Raw genomic sequence first — 27240 nt, 5'->3', positions numbered from 1 at the left:
AGATTACAGTACATATTTTTAACTATCAATGTATTTATCTAGGCTATGAACTATCCCAAAGCATAACTCTCCGAAAGTCTGCCCGTTACTATGGCAATCTGACCTTACTAGGAGAAAAGTCACCTCTTGCTCACCAAACATGAAATAGAGGGCGACATTATACATTTCAAAGTTAACAACTAGTATGTTTAATTACTTAAAGGGGGGTTCCGGGTTTAAAATGAATAGTAACAAATGTAAAATATATTTGTTTGTCTCTTGAACGGTAAAAGTTTCAATTTATATAAGCGTCCAGTGAAGCAGAACGAAGGCTGTGAAATCAGGCCAGATTACAAGTGCAGCTACGGCAAAATCACACTGTGGTTACAAAATAGGAAATTCGTGAAATGGTCCATCTTCCGACGACTCGTTATCATAAACCATATCAATTACTTTTGTAAAATTATACTTATCTGATGTAATTTTAGTCGGTCTTCCCATTTATAAAGTCAATTTTTTATGAAAATTCATCAAAACAGTGAAAAATTAGATATGTTTGCACTTTACGTTTGTCGATTTTCGCACCGACTTAGGGAAAAATCAAAATCAATGAAGCGTAACGTATACTGTACATTCCTGCTGAGGATCGAGCGAGACGACGATACACGTGCTCTCTCTGCTGCCCATGCCTGGCATCGTCACGTGATAAGCAGATACAACAATACCAAACTGGTCGGGTCGAGTATACCCCGTCTATAATCACAACATGAACGATGTACAGTATTTGATTGAAGATCGACTCGACCTACCTGAATGGTATAGATAATATAGCTCGAATGAGAGAGTTGGAATATTTGTGTAGTGCAGCCTATAGTAAAAGGCCTGGTAGAATCAATTCGCATAGGGTCTACTAGCTAGCTCAATTTTTAACTGGGCCGGATCGGCTAGGTCTCCTTCCTACACTACCTGGTCAACTTGCTTGATGCATGAGTATCCGCTTTTTTGGAGAGTAAACTAAACCTATTTATTTTAGGCCTACTTAGACGATCGGGACACCATACGTGTGGACGGCGATCGGACCTTGTTTTGCTTCAATATTTACAGCCGATTTTGTAGAATGTTTTAGGTTTAGATTGTTTAGGAGTTTGGTTGATAGGATGGGTTTTGTTATTTATTTATGGGCCAATCGTCTAGTAGTAGGCTAGCTAGGCCCATGGGCCCCATTGTTTTAACGTAGCCATCGTGGCATGGAATCCCTAGTCAGAATGGCTCTCGCCCATATTATTATTAGGCTAGGCCTAGAGTAGTATTGTACGTGAAGCCGATAATACGATCTGTACTATAGAGGTATAAAAATAGTATAATTTATTACTCCGTATCTGTACTAAATTTTGTATTTCATTAAATGTCAATTAAATATATGCTACTACTGTTATTATTACACTTTAGGCCTAGCTTAGAAAATCTACAAAAACTGTATTTCACAATGGTGGTCGTCGTTTGACAGGGGAGAGAGATGTAAATTAGTTGACAAACACAACGTACATGACGTCGCGAGTTTGGAATCCACTGGTGACGTGATTTTGTGAATATCTCATGAATATTAATGAGCTTCCCTAAGCTGCTAAAAAACAGACTTTCCATGAATTTACCCTAAAATGTATATGAAATTTAATTTATTTAATTTCTCGTTATTACTTCTTCATTCTGAAATGTCTATATTGTTATAATATTTTTTATTTGATAAATAAACGATATTTAAAAGCAATTTTAAACCCAGAATCCCCCTTTAATCAACATTATAGCTTATGGTTGAACTAAGTTGTGGATTGAATGATACGGCATATGTATTAGTAATGCATGTTAGTTGTAGATGCCTAAGAACATAATATTATTGCAACTATATTCTATCAGTGTATTAATGTAAGAGTAAAATGTTAGAAATGTTCTACACAAGTACATAACGCGGATTGATATCATTTTGAGTTTCTATTGTGCTGAGGTTAGGGTTCGGCTCGTTAATGTTGATCCCTGATTAATGGTATTTTGGGGTTAGAAGTTTCTGAGTGTAGAAAGATAAGGAGAGATTTTATTACTTCGATTTGATCTACTTTTATTAGTTTTGAGCTTATAATATTACGGAATGATTTAACATGTATAAACGTTCTTGTGTTTTTTTTTAGGTGATATTTAACATTTCAATGTTCAAGCTGTTGAGTAATTTGAGTTGAGTTTTGGATGTCGAAAAGTGTAAGTTTAAGTATACACTTTGATCATGAGCTGAACTTTAATTTTAATTATCAATAGCTTAGATTTAAACGTTCTAAGATTTACGTATAGTATTGTATTTTTATTGATAGGTTCGAACAACCTACTTGAGATAATCAGTTGGGACACAATAAATCCATATTCAAGTCAATCTGAGTTCACGAGTTTTTATCAGTTTGAATATCGAAACAAAAGTAGCCCTGGTTACTGTAATTATTCAATCAGTAAGCTAAGAAAAGATGTTCTTACTAAGATTCTTAATCAGAAAGAAATCAATTCATATATCTGCAACTCCCTGAAATCTAGAGTTTTATTGAAATTGTCAAAAAATTAGTTTTACCAAGTTTTTTTCAAAATATAAAACATATTTTAAAATGACACTATGAAGGTATTACTCTTACCGTTTGCAAATACTACATAGTTTAGTATAGAAACCGTCAGAAACCTCCAGACTACTGACTGTCGGGCTGATTGCGTTTATCGTACGTTCACAAGGAGGAAGAATTGGTCTTATGACTGTTGTTGTAGAGTACTAATGCTTCCTTTTATGAACGATGTTTGACGCTCGCTCGATTTGCATATAAATACATGTTTATTATTTTTACCTGGCTGCTCAAACTATACATCAAGAATGATGTTCTGTCTGCTGGTTTATATGGAATTTGAGGGATAATAGAAACTGTACGGAAATATAACTAATTTTTGACAATTGGTAAAAAGAATTGCATACCATACTGCCACCAGTTTTAATCACAAAATGGTTACATTCGGAACAACAGCATGTGGTTTCTCTTCGACGTCCCCACCCCCATACACAACCCCATGATTCTTCATTGAAGCTGCTATTGTTTGCATTATATGGCAAGGATTGTAATAATTTGTTTGTGCAATAGACAGATTTTGTACACGCAACATTTTATAAAAAGTGGTTCAAATACCATGCTTTCTTTTAAGCTACTCCACTTTATTGTAAACAAAAAATATTTGTGAATGAAATTATTGAATTGAATTTTTAGATTATAAAAAAATACCAATATATTTATAAATATAATTTTTGCAATCTATAATTATTATGAAACTAATTATTCAGAACGAACAAACAAAATACAGAGCCTAAACCTATTTACTTAATGTATGGTGGTATACAAATAATCTAATTTATAACTACATGCGTAATGTATGCACATCTAACCAACGTTATATCTAGAATTCATCCTGTAGCTGAGCCTTATATAGAGTTACATATTGCTTAATATATCAACCTAGTTTGATTAGCTAAGTGGAAATTTTGTGTACGTACTATAACGTATAAATGTCCACATATTATGAAAAAACAGGTATTTTACAATAAAATTAGGAATTAAAGGAATCATAATATTGTACCATGATTTGTTTTTTACATTTATATCGGCCTATAGGCCTATATATCTTGATGTAAATATTGTAACAAGTCAGCATTTGCTTCCTTCAACTGCATTTAAAAAAATAAACCTCAAATAATAATAATAATAAATCAAAATTTAATAGTGTGAAACAGTAAAACATGTTTTCATCTTCTAATCTCAAGCTATCTTAAAGTAGCCCTAAACATAGTAATTATGTTTTATTCTGAAAGTAATTATAGTAATTGTTCATTTAAATACAATTAGTACAGTCACATATGTAAGGAAAACTAGCTCCAGCTCGATATTAGTGCCAAAATAGATTTTATTGGCTAACTTTGTTATTCTTGAGTTGCTGAATTCAAAAAAGTTAGGTGCCATTTTTTCGACCACTCCTTCAGCCGCCATTTTGTATTTCAAAATGGCCGACATTCCACACTGAACTTTGTCATCCATGGTATCATCGGAAAGGGAATATAATACTGATCATTTTATCCCATTACATCCATATCAAAAAATGCATAGTTACATAGTTATTTAACAATAAAACAAGTCACGTGACCAAAAAGGTCAAAAGGTCAACATTTTAATTTTCTCAAATACTTTACTGTTTGGTATCGTAGGATAGCTTTTTTTTTTATTCTGAATACAGTTTTACTAATATCTATTCGATTTTCCTTTATTTATTGTCATAATTTTCCAATTATGTAAATAAATTTTTAAATGTACAATAAAAAAGGTCTCCTCCGTATTAAAGATAAATACGTTTTTTTTTATTTATTCAAATGTTGGTAACATTTATCTGGTTATAATAACAATTTCAGTGTGTGAAACTACTTTAGTATAAGATAAGTTTTACTATCAAGATCCTCGATATGCCCGGTTTTCGCATTGCAAGTAAAAAACAAAATCAAACAACCATTGCTTTGCAGGTAAATTAGTTGCGACGCAAACATGATTTGGAGGTAAAGTAATTGATTTTAGTACCTTTATTTGAGCAAGTTCATACAACTACTACAGCAGAAACAGAAACGTAACTTTGGAAAGTATTTTAGATTTGTCTTAATTCTGCTAGTTAATGTAGTTTATTTATAACTATATCCAGTGCAGTGGCGTCTATGTTGTTTTTTTCAAACATGGTTTTCTGCCAATAGCATGGTTGTATGTTGTAAGCCTATATATATATAAAGTAAATCGATAAAAAAGTTGTTGCTTATTTAAATTAATTTATGTACACATTCTTATATTATATATATTGGATATTTGTGTGACCATAAAGGCAGGATAAAAAACAGCTCATCTATACTGTGTATAAGTAGTCGAATAATCTTCCACCGTTTCAGATGATAACATAATTTTATTGAATATAAATTAAATCGGTGGCATATTCTAATACTCACAAGAATACAAATACTAACAACAAACGGATACAATAGGATCATGCCCAAGAACAATAAAATAATAATAATTCAAAACGCACCGATGACTGAAAGGCCGATTCTATCTCCTACCGCTGTGTGGTCGCACTCCACTGCATTTTTGATAAATATAACTGAGAAATGCAGTAAAAGTACGGTAACCAAATTGAAATACAAATTTATAAAAGGGAATTCAATAACTGAAATCGTTACATACGGTATATATTTATAAAGTGTCTGTAGTTAAAATATTTCGTTTTTCTCAAACTAATTTGAATATTATTGCTGGAAAGCGGATTTTGTTTCCCTTATTTCCGATGTTCTTAAATTTAAGTTACCAGAAACCAGTATAGTTTGATTAATTATTCTATGTGACTTTTAATAATAACCACGTATAGTTAAAGATTTATATTGCGATAATCACAAACCATACGTAAAAATCAAAGGGAACCTTTAGACGTTAAAAACACCGAATTCGTTTCTTTACAATATCGATTGGTAGTTTGTAAAGGCAGCTAGTTTGTAAAGGCAGACTTTTCTTTATTTCGTGTAAACTTTATTTGAGGAAAACTAATTGATCTTAATTTTTTTTTTTTAATTCTTAAGATTTTTTCACTGTATAATAATATCAAATGAAAAAAATGTTTGCTGCTGCAAGGGAAAGGCATGCCAAGTAACATTGGCATTGTGCACAGATGGCCGGCTTTATATTGTGTGGTACCCGCTTTGACAAAAATACAAATGATTTTGAACGCTACGCAAATGATACCATGACCCGTAGCATTTTTTCTTTTTACGAAAAACAGAAATGTAAACTACTAAAAATAAAATAGATTCAGAATTTCTATCCAACGAAACAAAACAAAGATGTGACTTGACAACAGTTTATTTCACCTTTGTTCACGGACTATAGTTATTTTGATTTTAAAGTTTAAATAACTCGGAAACTTGACATTGAAGTTAAGTGTAATCCAGTACTGTACGGTACTTGTTTAGTATTAAGATAATACTGTATATAATATACTATAAAACATATAAATGGACAATAACAAAGTAGAATGAAAATCAAACAAACATTTGAATGAATTGTAAAACGAATAAGAAAAACCGTATTTATCTTAATACGAAGGAGACTACTTTTGTCATTGTTAAAATGAGTATAGCGATTTAATGAATAGGCAAACAGCCTTAAAATGTGACATGTTTCGAGAAACTTTTCTCATCAGAGGAAGAACAGAAAAGAACGCCTAAAGTACTTATATACCAATAGGACAGATTGTATGTAAATAAGAAAGTAATTAGCATGAAAAAAACAAGGAACATTTAAAAACAATTTATTTACATAATTGGAAAATTATGACAACAAACAGAGTAAAATAGAATAGATATTAGTAAAACTGTATTCAGAATAAACAACAGTGCAGTATTTTGATGAAATTGCATTTTGACCTTTTGACCTTTATTGGTCACGTGATTTGTTTTATTTCGCAATAACTATGTAACTATGCGTTTATTGATATGGGTGTAATGGAATAAAATAATCAGTATTACATAGATGACCAAGTTTAGTGTGGAACGTCGGCCATTTTGAAATACAAAATGGCGGCTGAAGGAGTGGTCGAAAAAAAATGGCACCTAACTTTTTTGGATTCAGCATCTCAAGAATAACAAAGTTAGCTAAAAAAATCTATTTTGGCACAAATATCGAGCTGGAAGACATAATAACCCGTACTAAATGTGCCGTACCGTCGTGGCAATTCCATTAACGATATTGTCCCCCTAACAATTTTTTTTAACATTTTTTGTTGAATATGTCATTTCAATGTCACGTAATTGTTATTCACTTTGACCAAAAACTGAAAATGACTAAAAAAAAGTATTTACCTGACAAAAATGTAATTTAAACCAAACAAAAAAATTACAATTCTAACGGCATTCTTACCCAGACCTTGAGTTAAAACATTATTATTATTATTTGTTATTTATTTATAAACATATTTGGCATGGATAACATTTTCATTATATTTAATGTTCTAACGAATGTAGATCCATGGTAAGATGATCATTTAGAAATAATGTGTAATAAAACAATTAAAGTTAATTTGTAATTGAATAGTTAAAAAATATACAGTTTTTTATTGTTTTTTATTATTATTATTGAATAACTAATAACATACAATACAAATGTGCTTGTTTGAATAATTTCAATATTATTAGATAAAGAAATACTCCTTGATTGGGTTTCCTGTTCTGGGACTATTCTTCATCATTTGAAACAATTAGCCTAAAAAATGAAAATTATTATCAAAAGTTATAAGATTGTATTATTATATTATCATATGCAGTCTGTTCACATTGATATAACATTGAAAACGATATATGATGAGTTTCCCTACCAATTTGTTATCCAATATAAAAGCGCATGTATAGGAGAGATACTTTTGTGTATACTTGATGCTTTCAATTATTGATAGTTATAATAATAGTTATATGATATGCAATATAAACAACAAGCACTTTACGGGCTTAATATATACTATGGATATTTATCTAAAATAAAGAGAATGAATGAATATTGAAATTTACATAAGCTAAAACTAGATTAAATTGCCTACTATCATTATCTTATGTTTTATTTCAGCAATCATGATTACGTAATACATTCATTTACATACTCACATTGGTACGTTTCATGTTTTCCAAATCACCAACAAGCTCATCAAAAGATGGACGTTCCGATGGCGTTTCCTTCCAACATTTTTTCATAAGGACATACCTGTACAGATACAATAATATAGTATTGTTTGAACTTGATGATGAAATTCAATCAGAAGGTTGTTTGAACTTCGACAACTTTCAACTTTGGAGGAAAAACAATTTAAAATGACTTACAGTGTATCGCTACAAGACCGTGGTTTCGGAATGCGGTTTCCATCAGATACATGTGTTCTTATATCTTCATCTTTTATTTCAGCATATGGAGCATCACCTAAAAACAAATGTTTATATTCTTTACATGATTTTCGAATTTCAATTTACTGGTTTTCCCTCGATAAAAAAAAAGTGTTCTCTCATCTACACAGGATTGTAAATAATTGTACAAAAAATAATGACTGAAATAATCATGACGACCCCATCCTCGTGTATAATATATTATAGGAATAAGAATAAAATTTTAGTGAGAAATTTTCTAAAATCGGTTCTTACCAAATGTTACAATTTCATAGAGGACGATTCCAAAAGTCCACACGTCGCTTTCCTTTGTTGCAATGCTATATTTAATTGCTTCAGGTGACATCCATCTCAACTGTAAACTTCTGTCTTCTCCCTAAAAAAGCATTAACATTTTTTGTAGCCACCGTCTTTATTTGTTATGAGTAATGAAAACAGACATATTATGTTAAGTTAAAAGATTTTAGGCACAGTTTCATGCAGGTTCATGTATATAAATAAATTAGCTTACAATTCGATAGAGATCCGCGTTCTCATTATTGATATATTTCAAGCCAAGCACAGGGATTTTTACAATATTGTCACTAAACAGCATAATCAACTGACAACAAAGCATCGGACAGACTCTCTGCAATGGAAAAAACAATCATCATAGAACGCTACTGGCTCTGGTAAGAATTAGAAATACACCTGAAACAAAAATCGTGAAAAGAAAGAAACAAGGAACAAAAAAAAAAGGATCCTGACAATCACAATGGGTTATCCGCCAAAGATTAACTATCTATAAGACAATTTTAATGATGGCAACCAACCACTGCCAGCCTGAATAGCGTAATGAAACAAGAATTATTGTATTACCTCGTTTATGTGTAGAAACTGCATTGCATTGGCTATCTGTAAAAAATAGTTTATCAACTCCTTGGATTTTGGTTTAACATCACTGGTTGCATCTTCAAATGAGCACAGATAGCTCAATAAATTTCCTTTTGTTGACGTTTCAGTGCAGACACCAATCATCTTTATGTGTTGGCCTAAACAATGTACAGAAACAAACAAAAAAGCAATACTAAAATATTGACAATTCTATCACTGTGTAGATCGGCAATCTGTAGTGTTTTATACAACTTCTCTTCAGTTTGATTTTATATGATTTTTATTTTTACCGTATTTATAAATAACGCCTCCCTCGAATAAGATGTATTGTTCCTCCAAAAACAGAAAAAATGAAGATAAATTAAATCAGACTTTGAATATGTTATTTTGTAGTTTTAATCAAGTTAATTACTGCCGTAGAAAAAAATGAAAACAAATACTGTTTCACTTATAAAATGACCAAATAAATGGTTAAATTCCATCAAAACCCACAGGCTGGATGACTATATTTGTTATAAATTACAGTTTTTTTCAGGTGAATAAACATTTTGGTCTAAGTGGATAACTACTATGTGACATAAAAATGAAATATTTAACAACAACACAATTGTTACGATACATCTTTAAATAAACAGTTATTTACCAGCATCATTGATTTCAGCAATTGGTCGAATTACACCAGGGTGTGTTGGTAGTTGAAACATTGCTTTAATTTCGCGTTCAATGGCTTCTCTTGCTTCCTTAGAATACCTATCTGCACGATACAAGTTTTAAAAAATACTATTTATTTGAAGATACTAGTACAGTTGACACCAAACGTATATTTGATCTTCTGAAAGCATTCCACTAAACACTAACTCAACCAGTTACTGAAATCAAACTAAAGTTACACCCCCAAAAGTAGTCTACGGTAAAGCTTGGTTCCCACTAGAACGTAACGCAAGGACGTAAACGCATGACAAGCGAAGTTATACAAGCGAATAAGCCATTGCTTGTGATTGGTCAATTCACTTGCGTTGCGTTGAGTTACGTCCTTGCGTTGCGTCGCTAGTGGGAACCACGCTCAACAATTTTCCCGTCGTTTGCCTTATGGTCATATGTTGAGAAATCACATTTGGTAATTAATTTAGGCCTACATATTAATATTGGATTGTGCATTGATTGAATATTTTAAGATGTATTCGTTTAAATTAATTAGTATGTTATGTTTTGGTGTATGATCAGTACGGTAATATAATCAAAACAACTAGACAAATAGTAAGCGTATATATTTTCTTTCCTGAATACATCATAACGATTTACAGAACTTGTTTATTTACCGACGACGCAACAGTGGTGCAAACATCGGTAAAGCGTGGTTCCCACTAGCGACACAAAACAAGGACGTAACGCAACGCAAGTGAATTGACCAATCGCAAGCGATGGCTTATTCGCTTGTGATTGCTAACTGTCTATAACTTCGCTTGCCATTGGTTAAAACGCTTGCGTTGCGTTTACGTTCTTGAGTTACGTTCTTGAGTTACGTACTAGTGGGAACCAAGCTTAAGGGGAAAATTTCACGCAACGACGCAAAGCAAAAGAACACTTGAAAACATAGTACAGCAAGTACCCAAAAGTACGCGGGATAAACCAGGTCAAAATCTACGGAATACTCACGTTTACGGGCAACAAGGCGGAGGCAAACATAATTATTGGAAGGGCACTTTATTACGTTGCGTTAATTGCGTTACGTTGCATCGCTAGTGGGAACCAAGCTTAACATTAAGTCTAAGGCTTGGCTCACACTACGGACGCAACGTCGACGTGACGCAAGCGAGTTGACGAATCACAAGCGTCAGTTCAAATAATCCATTACTTGTGATTGGTCAAATCACTTGCGTTGCGCGTATGTCCTTGTGTTGCGTCGCTAGTGGGAACCAAGCATTCCATACCATAAATAAGACGACCTAATGCTTTTTGTGCAAGATTTCCTTCATTTTCACCTATAACAACAGTGTAAGTGTTATTAAACTTTCCCTCCTCAAAACGCGTAAAAGACTCGATCTGTGTGCTCTTCAATACGATATGTTGCGGCGGAACTACATTTCTCTATAGAAGAATAATAATATCATCATAACAATAACAAGAAAAATGTTATTTTCAGGTGCATAACCTAAAAACATTATAAAGGAAGGTAGGGAAGCGAGTCGAATAGGAAACCTTCGATGCGTAACCAACAAAAAAACCATTATTAATGTGTAAAAATAACATAAATCTAAAGAGAATCATATTAAAAATACAAAATACTCAAGAAGCGATAGCTAAAAAGTAAATAAATTCCTGATTCTGTTTGGCCCAATTTAATAATCTGCATTAAATACGTAGTAAAATACTTTAGTCTAATAGTTTTCATAAGCAATGCAAACCTTTATATAAATAATAATTACATACATTATGATTTAAACGTTTCAAATCTTCAACAAGCTCATTAAAAGATGGGCGATTCCCTGGTTGTTTTCGCCAACATTTTTTCATAATCGCATACCTGTACAAATAAATTAAATAATAAATGGTTTTACAGGAGTTTACATACAGTCTGGCATTGGGAGAGCCGTATAGTGAAGAGGCACGTGCGCTTGTGTCGTAATGTGGGTTTCTTGCTGCTGTAGTGTTATTTATCAATGGTATTACAGTTACTATAGTCAAATTGTTTGACTTGATCCCTAGAAACAATCGACTTTGTAGTCGAATTGTTTTACTATATCTGTTTTTTAATTTATTTTTTTTTTATTTTGTTGTCCTTTCTCATAGATGCACCTTTCATTTGGTCGAGTGCTACTGTTGTAAGAGTGTAAACTCCAAATAAATTATTATTATTATATACTAATTTTTGCAGAATATAAACACCATTTCTTTAAATTTTATCTTAAAAACCTTCTTAATAACCAAGGAGATGTTTGATAACAACGCAGAACAACTTACCATGTATCGCTACAATTTAGTGGTTTCGCAGGGTGATTACCATTGGATATAAATGTCTTCACTTCTTCATCATTCTTGTCACGATACGGATTATCACCTAAAAACAATTGTTCATATATTATTTATATGTATTTTGTATTTTGAAGGTACATCGGTTCCTATTTACAGGTACAAATATACAAATAACATCAGTGGTGGCGCCAGGATTTGTCCGAAGGAAGGACCGACTGCCCTGGCAGCCATCATGCACACGCGGAGTTACCATCTATTGGATCTATTGGGGTCGCCGCTCCTGAAATTCCGACGATATGAGAAATTTAAGGATAATTTTAAGGTAGTTTTAGTCGCTTTTAAAGATGCAACTCTTGATTTGGCACACTCAGTAAACCATGCTCAATCTTCCCCGATGTTTTGTACAATAACAAGGTAATCTTTTGTTGACGCTATTTTTATTTCGTTTCTTTTTACCTAATGTTACAATTTCATAGAGGACGATTCCAAAAGCCCACACGTCGCTTTTCTTTGTTGCAATGTTGTGCTTAATTGCTTCAGGTGACATCCATCTAACTTTACGTTTTGTGGGTCCCTCCTAAACAAAAATAAGCATTACATTACATTACTTGTTAAAAAAAGAGAAATTCAAACTTATATTGATATGTGGTATTAAATTCATTCATCATTCTCCTTTTATTTCGGAATATAATAATGCTCATAACATATCCATAAAAAGAACAAACAGGAACTTCGTAGAGAAAACTAAATCTAATAAAGTGGAAATAGTAACTTGTACACTCACAAATAAAGAGGCAATGTTTAACTGTAATAGTAGGTAAATGTATGTAACTGTACTCAATTATTTTTTTTAATTTGACAATGCTGTAATTATATAAATAAATCAACTTACAAGTTTATAGATATCGGTGTTCTGATCATTGATATTCTTCAAGCCAATAACGTTAATTTTAACCTTTTTGTTACGAACTAACATAATCGACCGACAACAGAGCATTGGGCAAACTTTCTGTAATGAAATACATCTTAAATTGAAACAGGTCTGTCAGAAACTAAATTTCCTCTTACACTGTTGGCGATGTAACGTGGTAGGTAAACAAGTTTCCTTGGTAAAAAATAAAAACTTTTGAAACGTAGCCATTTAAGCCTAAACATTGAATAATTAGTAAATAAATAAATAGCTAATTTTTTTTATTCAAAAACTATTCTTTTTAAATAACCCCTTTTTAAAAAAAAAATGAAAATTAATAATAGTAATAATGATAATAATGACAATAAAATAAATATATAAATAAATAATAACACAAATAATAATAATAATGATAATAATAATAAATACAAAAATATTGATATCAAAAATACTTTTACCCCTTGTTCGTGTAAAAAGTCCATTGCCTCGCCTGTCTGTACAGCATAGTTGATCAAATCCTTTTCTGTTGGCTTAGGCATATCAGAACTCAAATAGTTCCATAAATTTCCCTCTGTATATTCAGTGCAGATACCAAATATTTTTCTATCTTTGACTACATAAGATTTGATTTATAATGAGAACTTTAATTGAGAAAAAGCCATTTAAGTGTTACAAATAATGTTAATAATAACGTCTGTATCATGGGTTTAGTTGTCCTAGGTCCGAGTAGTTGTCCTGAGTAAGTAGGCCCTAGTTGGGTTGGTATAATGAAGGGTTAGTTGTATAGTTGTTAGTTATAATAAAAGGGTAGGCGTCTAGTTTGAAAATTCAATGCCTATAACAATAACATGTAGTACAAAAAAATATAAAATATCAAAGATTAATGTAAAATGCCAGACCAGCTATAATTTGGAATTAAAAAGCAGTCACGCACAGGTTTCAAAATTAAATAATTATTACATTACAAATCAATGCGTAACAAAAAACTAAAAATAAACTTATTCATAAATTCACCAAACTAGAAATAGCAAAATTAAAAAATAGAATTTGCTAAAATGTTACTGTACGAATACAGAAAATCGACTGAGAATTAATATTGTATTATAAACTCCAGCTCTACTAATTTTTGTTTTTGAGGGACAATACGTTTTTAAGTAATATTTTTTCTGGTATTAGCATGTTAAACTTTTGTAGAGAATTAATGAAAAAACATTTCAAATTTACCACCGTCATCGATCTCAGCAATTGGTTGTATTACACCAGGGTGTGGTGGTAGTTCTAAGGCTATGTTTAAATTACGTTTCATTGCTTCTCTGTCTTCCTTTGAATAATTACCTGAATGACAAATTTATAAATAAATATTTATTTAAAGATGTATTTCAATCGACACGTTGATGTTCTGAAACCATTTCTAACACATTCTAGTTTATTCAACTTGTTTGTATAACAAATATAATAATTAAAGAACCCATAATTGTTTAGTTAATTGGTATACAGCATTACGCCTGCAATAATTGAAATTTATAGCAAGTACCGAATATATTCTAAATGTATATAATATTAATTTTTGAATATAAGCAACATGTTGTCTATTTATGGATATAGTTCTTTGTTAACGTAAGCCTCATTAATAACATACCGAAGATAAGATAAGCAATTGCTTTCTGTTTTTTGCCATGTAGAGTTATTTCAACATTGTAATTCAATTTCCCTCTCGTCAAAGGTTGGCCAAAATTCAGATTTTTACTCGTCAATGTCATACCTTGAGGTATATTGAGGTCAACATCCTATGAGAAATCATTATGTAATACAATGATTATTTTTTGAAATAAATAACGTAATTAGGGGGTATACAAAAAAGCATGGCATTCACATATTTTTTCCAGATTAAAAAAGCTATAAATCAATGATAATTTAAATTTAAAGAATAAAAAGCGTATCATAAAAAATAAAGACGTACAAATAAAAATGATTAAGCAATTAATAATTGCATTAATAGGAATACTAAGAAAGAACTCGCTAGAGATTTCTGCCTAAGCGACAAAAAAACACTCAAATACTACAAAAGAAAAATCATGGCTTAAAAGAAAAGTAGGAAAATCTATTTGCATGAGAAAAACTACAGATACAATAAACAGGGACGACGGTGGACACAACCCCCAACATCATTCAGCGGGGAGAGGGGGTGTAGGTAGAACATCGTCAAGTCGCAGCAAAACAAAACCAGGGCTTATGCTTTTCTTCTCTTTTCTGGCTGCTAGTTATTTTATTTATTTAACGACAGATGAGAAGGTTAACAAAACTAGGCATTTTATTGCAATAAGTTATTTTCAATCTGTTTTTAGTCGCGTGGAAGCGACTCTATAGTTCACTATGTCGGTCGGTCGGTCTGTCCGTCTGTCGGTCTGTCTGTCGGTCCGGTATCACTATGCGTTTTATCGCTTTCTGACCTTATCTTGATATCAGTTTAATCTAGCTAGGTCAATTTTTCACAGTATATTCCTTATGGCCAGGAATCGATGTGGTTATGTTTTCACGGTGCGCAATAAAAAATTACGCGGTCTACGCACGATTTAACAAAATCACGTTTGTAATCATATCTTCACAACCATGAATCACAATTAAATAAAATTTGGTACTCATAAATTTCAGGGCATAAATCATCATATGGCAATACAATTACGTGCGTAGCGCATGTAACGCATGCGTACGCGCGCTTAAAATTTTCAAAATTTATTTTCGATGAAATAAGAGTACGTTTCAGGCAATTTTAAGCGTTTACAAAATTGCCATGAGTGCGCATATTCTTGCGTGCGCACTGCGCGTTAAATGTTATTGCGCACTCTTTTTGCCCGATTTCTGTTTTCTTGACTTACTTTTCAACTCGAAATTACGTCAAAAGTGATAGGCTACGCACGTGTAAATTAAAAAAATATAAATGTTTTTAAACATTTCAACATTTTTAAACATGTTCAGTAATTTCGGTCAGTATAGTTCACTATGTCGGTCGGTCGGTCTGTCTGTCTGTCGGTCTGTCTGTCGGTCTGTCGGTCGGTCTGTCTGTCGGTCCGGTATCACTATGCATTGTAGCACGCGACTTAATGGCTGTTGGCCTTGTTTTTTTTAAATGTACAGTTTACTACTGTTTTATCTCAAAATAACTTTTATGGTAGAGCCTATTACAAACAAAAATATCATTACTGGATCTGAATCATTTTCATAATGCAGCCTAGGGTCCAGCTGTAAGAAAAATTCCATTTCTGGATTGGCCGGTTGTTGTTGGTCAGCTATCCCCAATACCTATAAAAAAAAATAAAGAAATAATAGTGAAGTGAGACAAACCCATGGTAAGACAAGAACAAAGAGAAAGTGCAAACAAATAAACAAAAATTACCATTCCTGGATTAACATGAGCGGGTTGTTGTTGTTGCTGGCCATCTCTCCTCATACCCTATAATAAAAAAATATATATATATATCTATTCTACCTGTCAGATTAATACAAAAAATTTTATTTTATTGATAGAATTGACGTCCAAGGTTTCATAAATGTTCTAAAATTATGTATTACAATCAGTTATAAATGAATAAAATACCTTTAGGACTACTTGACCACCCTGTAGTTGGGAGGCAGAAAACAATACTGGTCAAATAATGTTTTAAATCATTATTAATAATATTGCTGTTCAAATAATGTTTTAAAACAACGGGAAATATTTGGAACAGTTGGAAGAAAGAAATAACAAATAAACTATACGGTACTTACTCGTGGGTTGCGTGTTCGTTCATAAACACAGAAACAAAATATGACAATTGCGACGATGAGAATTATCGCCGCGATTAGTACACCTATTCCAACAATGGTGATCCATGATAACGTTGCTTCTTCTACAAATAGAAATAAAAAGAATAGAATTAAAACACTTTTAGGCCCTACACTTTGAAATTAATAACACAAAATTTATTTAAATAATCTTAAATAAAACGGTGTTTAATCAACACTTCTTCTGATGGGTTTCGAACCTTTATTTTTACCTTTATTTACCTTTTTGAATCCAGACTTGGAACTAAAAGCTTTGGATCTCTTGGTGACCTGTGACCTAACAAATGTGATACCACCGTATATATTTAAATTGGTGCATGGATTAATCCATGATTGGTGTAGTTCACCTGTCTGCTTGTCCTCATAATACATACCAACGCATAATGGAACTTGTCCGGACCAAGTCTTGTCTGATTGACAATGTCTTGTCGGATTACCTTCAAGAACATACCCAGTTGTATTGCACTCGTAAGAAATGTTGTTTGGATAATTAAATTTAGTTCCCAGGAGAATTCCATTAGCTGGTACTGTAGGGTAACCGCATGATACACCTGTGTAATTAAAATAAAGTTTTCATATACTGTATAGCAACCAGAAGATCCAGTATAATTAACTCCAGTATAAAAGAGTACATGAAAAACGCACCAGTTTGTCAGGATTACATCATTTCGAAGCTAATTATGTCATCATCAGAAATGAAATTAATGTTTTTGTTGTAAGATGAATACATGTTGGTATGAATAAAATATTTCAATTTCAATTCAGTCATACATTGTAGCCTATAGTAACTATTGCGCACCGATAAAAATGTTCTTTGTTAACTATATTTTTTTGCGTAACTCTTAATATATACAAACAAGTTTGATTTAATTAATTACCAGAGCATGACTGAAATTCCGTAGACCAAGTACCGTCTGCTGTACATTCTATCTGCCAAATTGAATCATCATCTTGTGTTGGTTCATAGCCTTCTGTACATGTGTATAGTAACGAGTCTCCGAAAACATAAGCATCAGGATATCTACTTGGACTAAGTAACGTAATGTTATGTATGTTTGTTTGTATATCTTCACATTGTCTTGTACAACTTGGTTGCGTTTGTTTTCTGACGTGGCTAAACACGCCAGAATACCAACAGTATGAGTCCGTAGGCCCAGCTTGGTAGAATCCTGGATTACAAGAAAATGTAATGGTTGTTGCTGGTGCATACATTAGTTGACTTGGTCTCACAACACCATTCATTAGGTAGATTCCACCAGAACAATTCGTAAATTGACCGTCTGAAATAATAAGACATGCATAATAACGTATTGAAAGTAATAACACATTTACTCAAGTGACCAATTACTAATTCATACTGTTTTACTTTAACCAATTACGTACGTTGACACTTCACAAAAGTGAAATGCCTTATATAAAAACAAGGCCATACACCTGGCTGGCCCAGTCGCGTGCGCAAATTTGAGTTAATGTTTACCGACCGACCAACCGACCGACATAGTGAGCAGTAGAGTCGCGTTTGCACGCGACTAAAAATGTACAAGTAAAGCTTGGCACGACCAGTGTCCGCTCAAATCAGATTTCAAATCTGTGTGTGCACGATCCGCAGTTTAAATTAAAGGCAGGTACAGTTCTATAAAGGAGGGCATGTTAACCCAAAAGTGCCAATGCTGATAGAATTGTCATCAAACTTCACCTTACAGGTAAGGCTCGTTTAATTTTGAATTGAATAGATATATTGATAGATTGAAACTATTTATGTCTGTAGTGACATAAAACTTACTCCTGTAAATCATCATTCTGAGTTCTGCTCCACAGAATTGACTAGGGTTACCTCTACAAGGTCCGTTACATTCATCCTGAGATTTCGGTTTGCCGTTTGGTGGATGTGTTGAGTTGAAATAATGTCCACAGAAGCACTGTTGTCTTGCTTCCAACCCAGAGTAGAGAAAACCTCGTCTGAGACACAGATCAAGACATAAGTCCACCGTCATTAGTTGACGGTTTTCACAATAATTATGTGTCCTCGTACAGTTATTACATAGCTCCTCCGGTTCTGGTACATCGCATGAGGTGAGTCCTGGCAGTGTACGCGATTCTGCGTAATCATAAAAGCATCCAAGATTTTCAAATTCTGAAAAAAAAGTTCGGTTGTTGAGTTAGTTCATAGGCCTACGCATAGGGTTACGTTGTTTGTCACCAGAAAGTCCAAAAATGTGTCGAGGGATCAAGTGCAGAAACGCATCCAAATTTCCCTATATGTGCTTGATAAATTTGAACATAACATAGTTTATAGTTCCTGAGTAGTCTCACACCCAATGTTCCCTATTTTATGCAGTACTGCAGGAAGGAGAATTTGTGATATATTTCACATTTGTGACAATTATTCAGATAAATAATTAAATTAGCCTAAATATGAGCATTCACAACCATCGAATACCATTATTTCAGGAACAAATTCAAGTCCTGAAATAGCATGTCATATAATAAAATGAAGATTACACTGCTGTTAAGACCTGAGATGATTATCTGGTTATTATTCTTCTCAAAATGTATTGAATTCTTCATGTTTCGATACCCTTCGGTTAACTTTTTGGTGTGATCTATTTTATGTAAATAAGGTTTTCGATTGTGTTTTTGTCGTTTACGCATGCACACAGATCAATTTGTCAAAATGACGTTCGCGTTCATGTCGGAAAATTTAATATGCTGAATGTCCGATTACTCTAGTAGGTCTATTTAATTAATATTGGCAATACTGCTTACATATTTGATTTGTCAGCCGAAGAACGATTAATCAATAATATTCAAATTATGATATACAGAAATATCAATAAAATTGACCCTGAATATTAATTTTTGTAAGCGTTAATATAATGTACCATGTTAATAACCATGTAGAAATCGTATGCGCAGTCTGAATGTTCTATTGACATGTCTGCGTCGATGATTAATTGACAACAAAAATATATTGCAGAATAATTCTGTTTTAGTTTCATCACAATCGGACTACGAAAAGTTCACTTTCTTACGACTGGTAATTTTAAGTAGTTGGTAATATTAATAAAATATGCAATTAAATTTTTAAATTTGAATTATCATTATTTGGCTGCCATCTTCTGTCATTAAAAATTGCGTTAATCTATAGAATATTAAATTATGCATTTGACCATGTATGTTGTTAGCGTGGCCGGTGTTCACCCATACAACAATCTTGTTTTTAATATGGCTAAGCAGTGGTTTCTTCATAAATCTCCTTAATTATCGTTGTGATTATATTTAAATTGTAGTGCCTGGTGATTGGCTAGTGGTTATGTCATCCACATCACATCCAATCACCGGGTCTAATTGAATGAAAACAGCGATCCCTGATCCGGGATTGGCTGGCTATGCATAATTGCGATTCGTTACCTAGCGGTCGTTTTGAAAAGTACACGCAGGGCATGCAAACTTAATCACGAACAAACGAAGTACCTATTATTATTCACACAAGAAGTAAGACAACGGTGAGTATATAGATCTGAGGCCAAAAAAAAAAATAGTTTGTTTGCTGTCATCCGCCGCCCCTAATTTCGCCAAAAATTTGGGGCGGAGATAAGAAAAAGGTTTTTTTTACGTTGAGGGCGCTTTTTAAAAAAAAGTTTTTTTATGATTTTTTTTGGCCGAAAAGGTGTAAAAATCGAGTGTGCGAGGAGGAAACAATAAAAATAATAACGTAGCGTATATTTCGGTGTATAATCGCACTTTTGACACGCAAATGTAACCTTTAAATTAAGGGTGCGTCTTATACACCAAACATAAATGCCTCAACACACAGATATCGCCACCTCGTTGGCTAGGCCTGGGCTTTTTAAGGTAAGGCCTAGGCCTATTAGTATTACTAAAGTCTAAAGAGTAGGCCTAGCCTAGCTACAGTGTACTAGCGTAACAGCAACCTGCTAGTTTTCAAGGCATTTTAGCGTGATTTTGTACTAAATATGATGAAAAGATTTGTTCATTATGGAGCTGTTTTAGGCGCTCCGATAAAATTTCATTTGTAAACGTACGTTTACGATTAAAATACTGTAGTATTATAGTTATACGCACGACCGTCGTACCCCCAGCGCGAGCGAGCCCTTCTTGGCAACCACCATTGTGTACACAGTATTCGACTAGTATATTCTCCAGTTGATTATAGCATACTTTAGACCTAGCGTACACACTTCTAGGATACATAGATACTAATAGAATACGATTGTCCGTGAAAACGTGCTCCTCTCGATAAAAGGATCGAACGAGGCTAGCCCACACGCACGTGCGGTCATGCATGCGATGTTGCGGGTGCGAAACTCATGAATAACAAGTTATAAAGAACTGACGGAATGGGGGACTTCCCTTCTTGTTGAGGCTGGGCGCGGCCGTCTTATACATCGACGATATACAAAATACCGATATTTTACTCTCAGTTAGAGGGTGCGTCTTATACACAGGTGCGACTTATACACCGAAATATACGGTACACTAACTTCTAAAATATTTAATTAGGCCTGCTACCAAAAAAAAAACTTGACAGCAAACAAACAATTTTTTTTAGGCCTCATGATTACACGTTGTATCTACTACACTTAAGATTAGCCTAGGCCTACCTAGGCAGTATCAATGTCGGCAAATCATATGATTTACTAGTAAGCCTAGGCCTAGTATCCTTGCTGATTTTGTAATTTTACATGTAGGCTGAGACAACAAATAAATAGTTATTATCTCAGATGTAGGGCTACTACAGGTCATAAAATGCTACTTTAATGCCATAGGCCTAAAAACATTAGCGTAGATCAATCGCGGCAGAAACCTATACTAATTACAATTATAGCATCTATAATTCTAAGCTAATAACAATATAGTATTGTTTTTATCTGGTATATTGATGAAGTATGCATACACTATAGGGTCTTCACAATAATATACAATGTAATTTAATAACTGTTTTCAATAAACATTATACTCAGTGGCGTGAGGCAGAGGCCTGAAGCCACTTGTTTAGGAAACCTAAGTGGCCCTCCAAGTTTCAAAGATCGAGGCATTTTCGACATATTTTATGCCTGTTCCTCTGGGCACTGCTCATGGGCACCAAGCTTCGGTTTAGCCAGTGAGCGCACATAGCCGTTACGCCACTGATTATACTGTTCAAATATGTATGAATACATACAGTGCAACAAAGAACGCGCGAAAGAAGCGTAGTCAACAAGGTTAAATGTCGTTGCACATGTGCAGTAAACAATATATTAGGCACGCGACCGTTTCGTTGTTACCATGCGGTTAATTAAACTGTAACATTGTGGGCGGTCCGCGGTCTGTCGGCGAGAGTCAAGGAACCCTTGATCTCACGTCGATGCATATCCTTCTATTCTTTAATCCATGACTTGAACTACTACTAATACCTAATGGAAGTCCAGTAGGTAAAGTAAAAAGTTGAAAATGATTATTAATTAATATAGGCGTTAATATAATAATAAAAGAATATACATATTGTAATTAATTTGACTTTAAATAATGTTTGTGGTACAACATGCAATATACCGAATGGAAGTCCAGTAGGTCAAGTAAAAAGTTGAGAATTTCAGAAAATGATTGTACTGTAGTAAAAATTTTCTGCCGCAGACCTTACATGCTACTATTTGGCATTGCCAAAATAATTATCATTTTTTATTTAAAAGAAGTCATGGGTGGCTGCTATTTAAAATAATAGTTTAAGGAATTTAATCATACATTAAAGTTCATATGAGTTTAGTGCATTAGATCTATTGTTTGTCTTAGTCTATAGACAAGTTGATGCCCTTCACTTGGTTATTTCCTTGTCGGTATGCTTCTTCTTGATATTTATTAAAAGTGAATTAATAGATTTAAAAATACTTAAAAGTACTTTTGCATTTGAATTCACTTTTCAAACAATAAACGCCTACACCATATGCATATTTCGTTTATACTTTATAAACATAATTGTTAAACCAAATAATTATCGTTCAAAATTGGGTGAAATTTACGAAGCATTGCGATAACAAAACAAAAGTACTTTTGCCGTGCCTTATTAATACGGAAATTACAATACTAATAATAATACTATTTACGTAAAGCTGCACTTAAATCGAATATTTATTGTTTTTTTAAGATTCAGATTATCTTTACAAGATCACAAAGTATCTCATGACTATGCTTTTTTTTACAATTCTCTCAGCCTTCAACACATGATAATAATAAACTTTGTATCTCTCGGTGACCTGTGACCTAACAAATGTGATACCACTGTATATTTAAATTAGTGTAGTTCAGATCTCTTATGTTTCTCCTAATTTTAACAACCCTATACTTACCAACGCATAATGGAACTTGTCCGGACCAAGTCTTGTCCGAGTGACAATGTCTTGTCGGATTACCTTCAAGAACATACCCAGTTGTATTGCACTCGAGTAAACATGTGATAATAATTATAAACTTCGCAAATTACAGTTTGCGCTTTTTTAGTCAGAAAAAATCGTACACTATTATAACGTCCTCACAACATTGTTTTAAGAAAAGGTTTGACCCGAAGCCCCATTGCTTATCAGACAAGTTTTAGAAAAGGTTGAATAGTGAATTTGAAGTTCTTCCTCAAGTCAGTCGCCGTGTTCAAATGCCTGCTGCCAATCAAAGCAAGCTGCTATATACATTCATATGTAGCCCTTAAACAGATTTCATAATATGTGTACAGCCACATCAAAACCAGGCGCTTGTCGCTAGATAGGGATTTGTGTAAAATGCATTTGAATGTGTGAAACTCATATTTTGACCATTTTGTTTTTTTACCATTATCTGATAGGAAATTTACCGTAGATTTCAAAAATATATATCTTATTAACTAATTCAAATGGAAAGGTGGTAAAAATTACATAAATCTGAGCCTCTATCCTCGTGTTTCGATTGAAAGAACGTGGTAATTCGTTATAAAAAAGCAGTTATTTTCGTCATTCCTACGCCGTAATTTTGTAGATAACCCCTGAAAGCTTGGTATCATTCGATAGGTATTTTGTTCATGAATCTAAAAATAAATGAGTGATGTCACAGATTGTACGATATAGACCAATAAAAACCGATTTTATAGAACCCTTTAGTGTAAACAAAAACGGCCTTGTTGCTACGAACACGCTGAAAGAAGCGATGTGATTGGTTTAATTTTGTCACATGACCCATCCAGCATGGAAAATTCCAGGTCAACAAAATCTTATCGCTAGTACACGCTTGTCGAGAAAAATATATTTTTTATAGTTCATCTAAGTACTGTACACAGTAATACTAAAGTGACGTGTACTGACTCAGACTTGATAACAATAAGTTATAACATACTAAAGTAAAGGGCCTAGCTAAGTTATTTATCGTAAGAGTTGATATTAGCAATGTAACTCTCAATCCACTGGCACTAGGCCTAGCTAGCTAGGAGGTACAGTAGGCTAGACCTGGCTCTACTAGGCCTAGTACTATAAGCCTAGACTAGGCGGAGATCCGCCTAGGCCTACTACTACGCTGGGCTACTAGCCTAGATAGGCTGCATGGCATAGTAGGCCTAGCTAGCTAGTAATAATAATAGTAATAACAACAACAAGGCCTAGCCCAATTAAAATAAGATAGAGTTTTCCTCTCTATAGTATAATAAGCTTCCTGGAAGGCTTTACTTTAGTAGGCCTACTTACTAGGCCTACTGCTGGGCTATTTTATTTATTTCAATTTGGTTAAATTTCATTAGGCCTATGCTTAAAAATTGCCAATGATGGGTTGGGTGTGTGGGGAGTGTGTGCAAAACATAAACCGTAAAAACCAGTACAATACAAATCCCTCACAAATAAAATACTGGTACCTTGGCTAAATTTCACGTTATTCATCATGCTTAAAAACATTGTTCAAGCTAACAGGTGTGTCTATCTGTCATGATCAGGCCAGGTGCTGGTTCAACAATAGACGTATTACATAACATTAACAACAGTAAAATCCAGTACAATACAAATCCCTCACAAATAAAATACTGGTACCTTGGCTAAATTTCACGTTATTCATCATGCTTAAAAACATTGTTCAAGCTAACGGGTGTGGCTATCTGTTATGGTGCTGGTTCAACAATAGAATACATAACATTGTTTGAAGGTTTGCATGGCGAAATCAAATGTTGATATAAAGTTTGCGGTACACCACGTATATTAAGTCTGAAAAGAACTGTTGAGTTTCTCTTACATACATAACATTAACACTAAAAACCAGTACAATACAAATCACTCACAAATAAAATACTGGTAATTGAATTTTGCCGACCAGAAACGAAGGACATTATGTGCCCTGCGCCATTTTGAACAAAAAGCAGATAAAATAAAGTAAAAAGAGAAATAAAATTTAATAAAGTTCATTAATAAAATGTTTGCTGTTTTTTAAAAATTTGTTTAGAACTAATAATAAGCTCAGGCAATCTTCCTGAATACCTACTAGTAGGCCTACTGTATTATTCTTACACTACAGTATTATAAATGAATTTGACAGATTTTACGTAAATTAGTGGTACTTTGTAATCGTCATAATTAACTATGATAACCACCTCGGATTTTGATGAAATTTTCATGAATATCAGAAAACACTATATTGAATAAGTGTGCCAAATTTCAGAATGATTGTTTATCTAGAAGGTAGTGTTGCTAAGGTGTTAATTGTTCAATCTGTAACAGCATGGGGCAACTTCCTGTCTGATTTGTCATTAAACTTTGACTGTTAATTACTCAGTAATTACAAATAAATTGTTGTATAAATGCTATATACATTTATTGCCATAACTCTGGGAATATTTGCTTGATTTAAATGATCCAAACACCATTTTGAAGGATATATTGTGAGGAATACCATTATAGTATCAACTAAAAAAATATATATTTCACCAAGTGCCTGGTTTTGATGTGGCTGTACACATATTTGACTGCAGATTTTTTTTCCCTCTGTAATTTAATTAAAAAAATGTAATATTCCTAACCGTTTTTGCCCGTAAGGATATTAAAGATAAGCAAGAATTGTGTGAAAACACAATTTTATTTTTGAACTTTTGTGGTACAATTTTTTTGAAGAAAAAATCAATAATGTTTCTACTTTATGTTTATATAAGCCTATACCGGTGTAGTAACACTTTCAGTCAAGTTACCTTAGTGTTTTCTCCCAACTCAGTAGAATTTTATGTGGGTAACTTTATCTCACGGTATTTAAATATGTTCTCTTTATATATTTATGAAACAATAAACTAAATCTAAACTCCCGACAAAATATTCTAAAATACGAATTTGAATAGCGTTCGATTATTCTACCAGCAAAATAGTTATGGGGTTTGAAAAAAAAATGTTAAAGCTATCTATTTTACATTTTTAATGTATTATGGAGTGAAGATGATTTTTCAATAGATTTATCTCGAACTTCTTTTATAACGTCAGTTTAAGATCAACCAAGTTTGGTTAAGGTATTTACTGATTTTGTGTTTTACAAGTCAAATTATTGAAATAAACATTTCATTTCTAGAATGTATCTTTATTATCCCATGCTTAATTAAATGCATGTATTTATTTACGTGTAGATATGCTAAGTTTGGTTGTTACATGACGTGGTGCAAACGCAACACAAGTAATTTGACCAATTACAAGTGATTGATTATCCAAACATTCGCCTGTGATTGGCTGTACATATACGTCATTGCGTTTACGTCATCGGTAACTATGACAAGGCCTGTCAGTACTTAGATCGTAAGAAAAAGAAAAAGAAAAATAACTAGAAGTTACTCCGTTAACAAAAGTATAATCTTCCAGAAAATACCTAACCATCTATCTTGCTTGACCTGAACTTTAAAGACCCATGCTCCAGTATTTACATCTCATTTTCCTATTCTTTAATGCAAAAGATACCGTAAACTTTTTCTACTGCTCAAATAAGTTCAGTTTTTTAAGCCAAACTGTTTTCGCTGTTTGTATTGGTTTTCAATTAACCAATGACAATGCTATGGAACTTATTGATAAAAGCTATGATCTCAGTTACATCAATTACGGACATACTGAATCTTTCCCTAATCTTCTTTTATCATATAGATTGATTCTTCCCTTCTTGGTAATAATCTATAAATCGTTTTTTTTTTTGCTTTGTTTTTTATTGTATACATTTGGTATATAATAGTTTATAGTTTATGTGCCTAATTATTAATTATGTTATCATAAACCAATCATAGGACTACTGACTCTAAGTTTTAGTAATCCTGTTTACTTTTAGTTGTCTGATCAATTCTCTTTTTGTTTGTTTTCAAAAGTAAAACATGGAGAAGTATTTCTGCATGAGACAAATAAATAAATGACATTTACTGACTATAATAGTATAACAATTATTACTGTAGTAGATAATCAGTTTTACACTTACCAATACTTTGAGCAGTAAAAAGTAAAACTAGAATCAAAGACTTGATATAAGATATCGCCATCCTTACTTTATGCCTACGTGTTGCTTTGATAACGATCAGTTAACAGTAAACAGTACATATTAACAAATGATCTCTACAAGGAAATAGTTACACCCCATTGAATACAGCAGACGTTATTTTAAATTTTTTTATCATTGCATAATTCCAGTAATGTCAGTAGCATTTATTGGC

The 27240-nt window shown here is 32.9% G+C and overlaps 1 protein-coding gene across 1 annotated transcript; it reads right to left on the bottom strand.

Annotated features, from left to right (window-relative positions):
• Positions 1 to 6564: 6564 nt before the first annotated feature.
• On the bottom strand, positions 6565 to 27069 carry LOC140062232 (uncharacterized). The gene is made up of 22 exons (XM_072108352.1): positions 27009 to 27069; positions 18361 to 18711; positions 17456 to 17857; positions 16952 to 17128; positions 16521 to 16642; positions 16150 to 16206; positions 15957 to 16055; positions 14395 to 14542; positions 13980 to 14090; positions 13214 to 13368; positions 12738 to 12854; positions 12302 to 12422; positions 11834 to 11930; positions 11303 to 11396; positions 10804 to 10960; positions 9516 to 9626; positions 8858 to 9030; positions 8511 to 8627; positions 8255 to 8375; positions 7940 to 8036; positions 7727 to 7823; positions 6565 to 7331 (listed from the first exon to the last, which is right to left on the bottom strand). The coding sequence occupies exons 1-22, from the start codon at positions 27067 to 27069 to the stop codon at positions 7314 to 7316; spliced, it is 3003 nt and encodes a 1000-aa protein (XP_071964453.1). The 3' UTR covers positions 6565 to 7313.
• Between the last annotated feature and the right edge of the window lie 171 nt (positions 27070 to 27240).

This window comes from Antedon mediterranea, chromosome 11 (assembly GCF_964355755.1).
Source record: "Antedon mediterranea chromosome 11, ecAntMedi1.1, whole genome shotgun sequence".
Taxonomy (NCBI): Eukaryota; Metazoa; Echinodermata; class Crinoidea; order Comatulida; family Antedonidae; genus Antedon; species Antedon mediterranea.
The sequence above is the reverse complement of the archived record's forward strand: the minus strand, read 5'-3'. Positions and strand labels throughout refer to the sequence as shown.

Excerpts from the sequence above, each read along its gene's own strand:
- LOC140062232 (XM_072108352.1), bottom strand. The coding sequence starts at position 27,069 with ATGGCGATATCTTATATCAAGTCTTTGATTCTAGTTTTACTTTTTACT. Across the intron at positions 17,129-17,455 it reads GGAATTTCAGTCATGCTCTG|GTGTATCATGCGGTTACCCT; the intron begins GTAATTAATTAA and ends TTAATTACACAG. Across the intron at positions 16,056-16,149 it reads CTCATGTTAATCCAGGAATG|GTATTGGGGATAGCTGACCA; the intron begins GTAATTTTTGTT and ends TTTTTTTTATAG.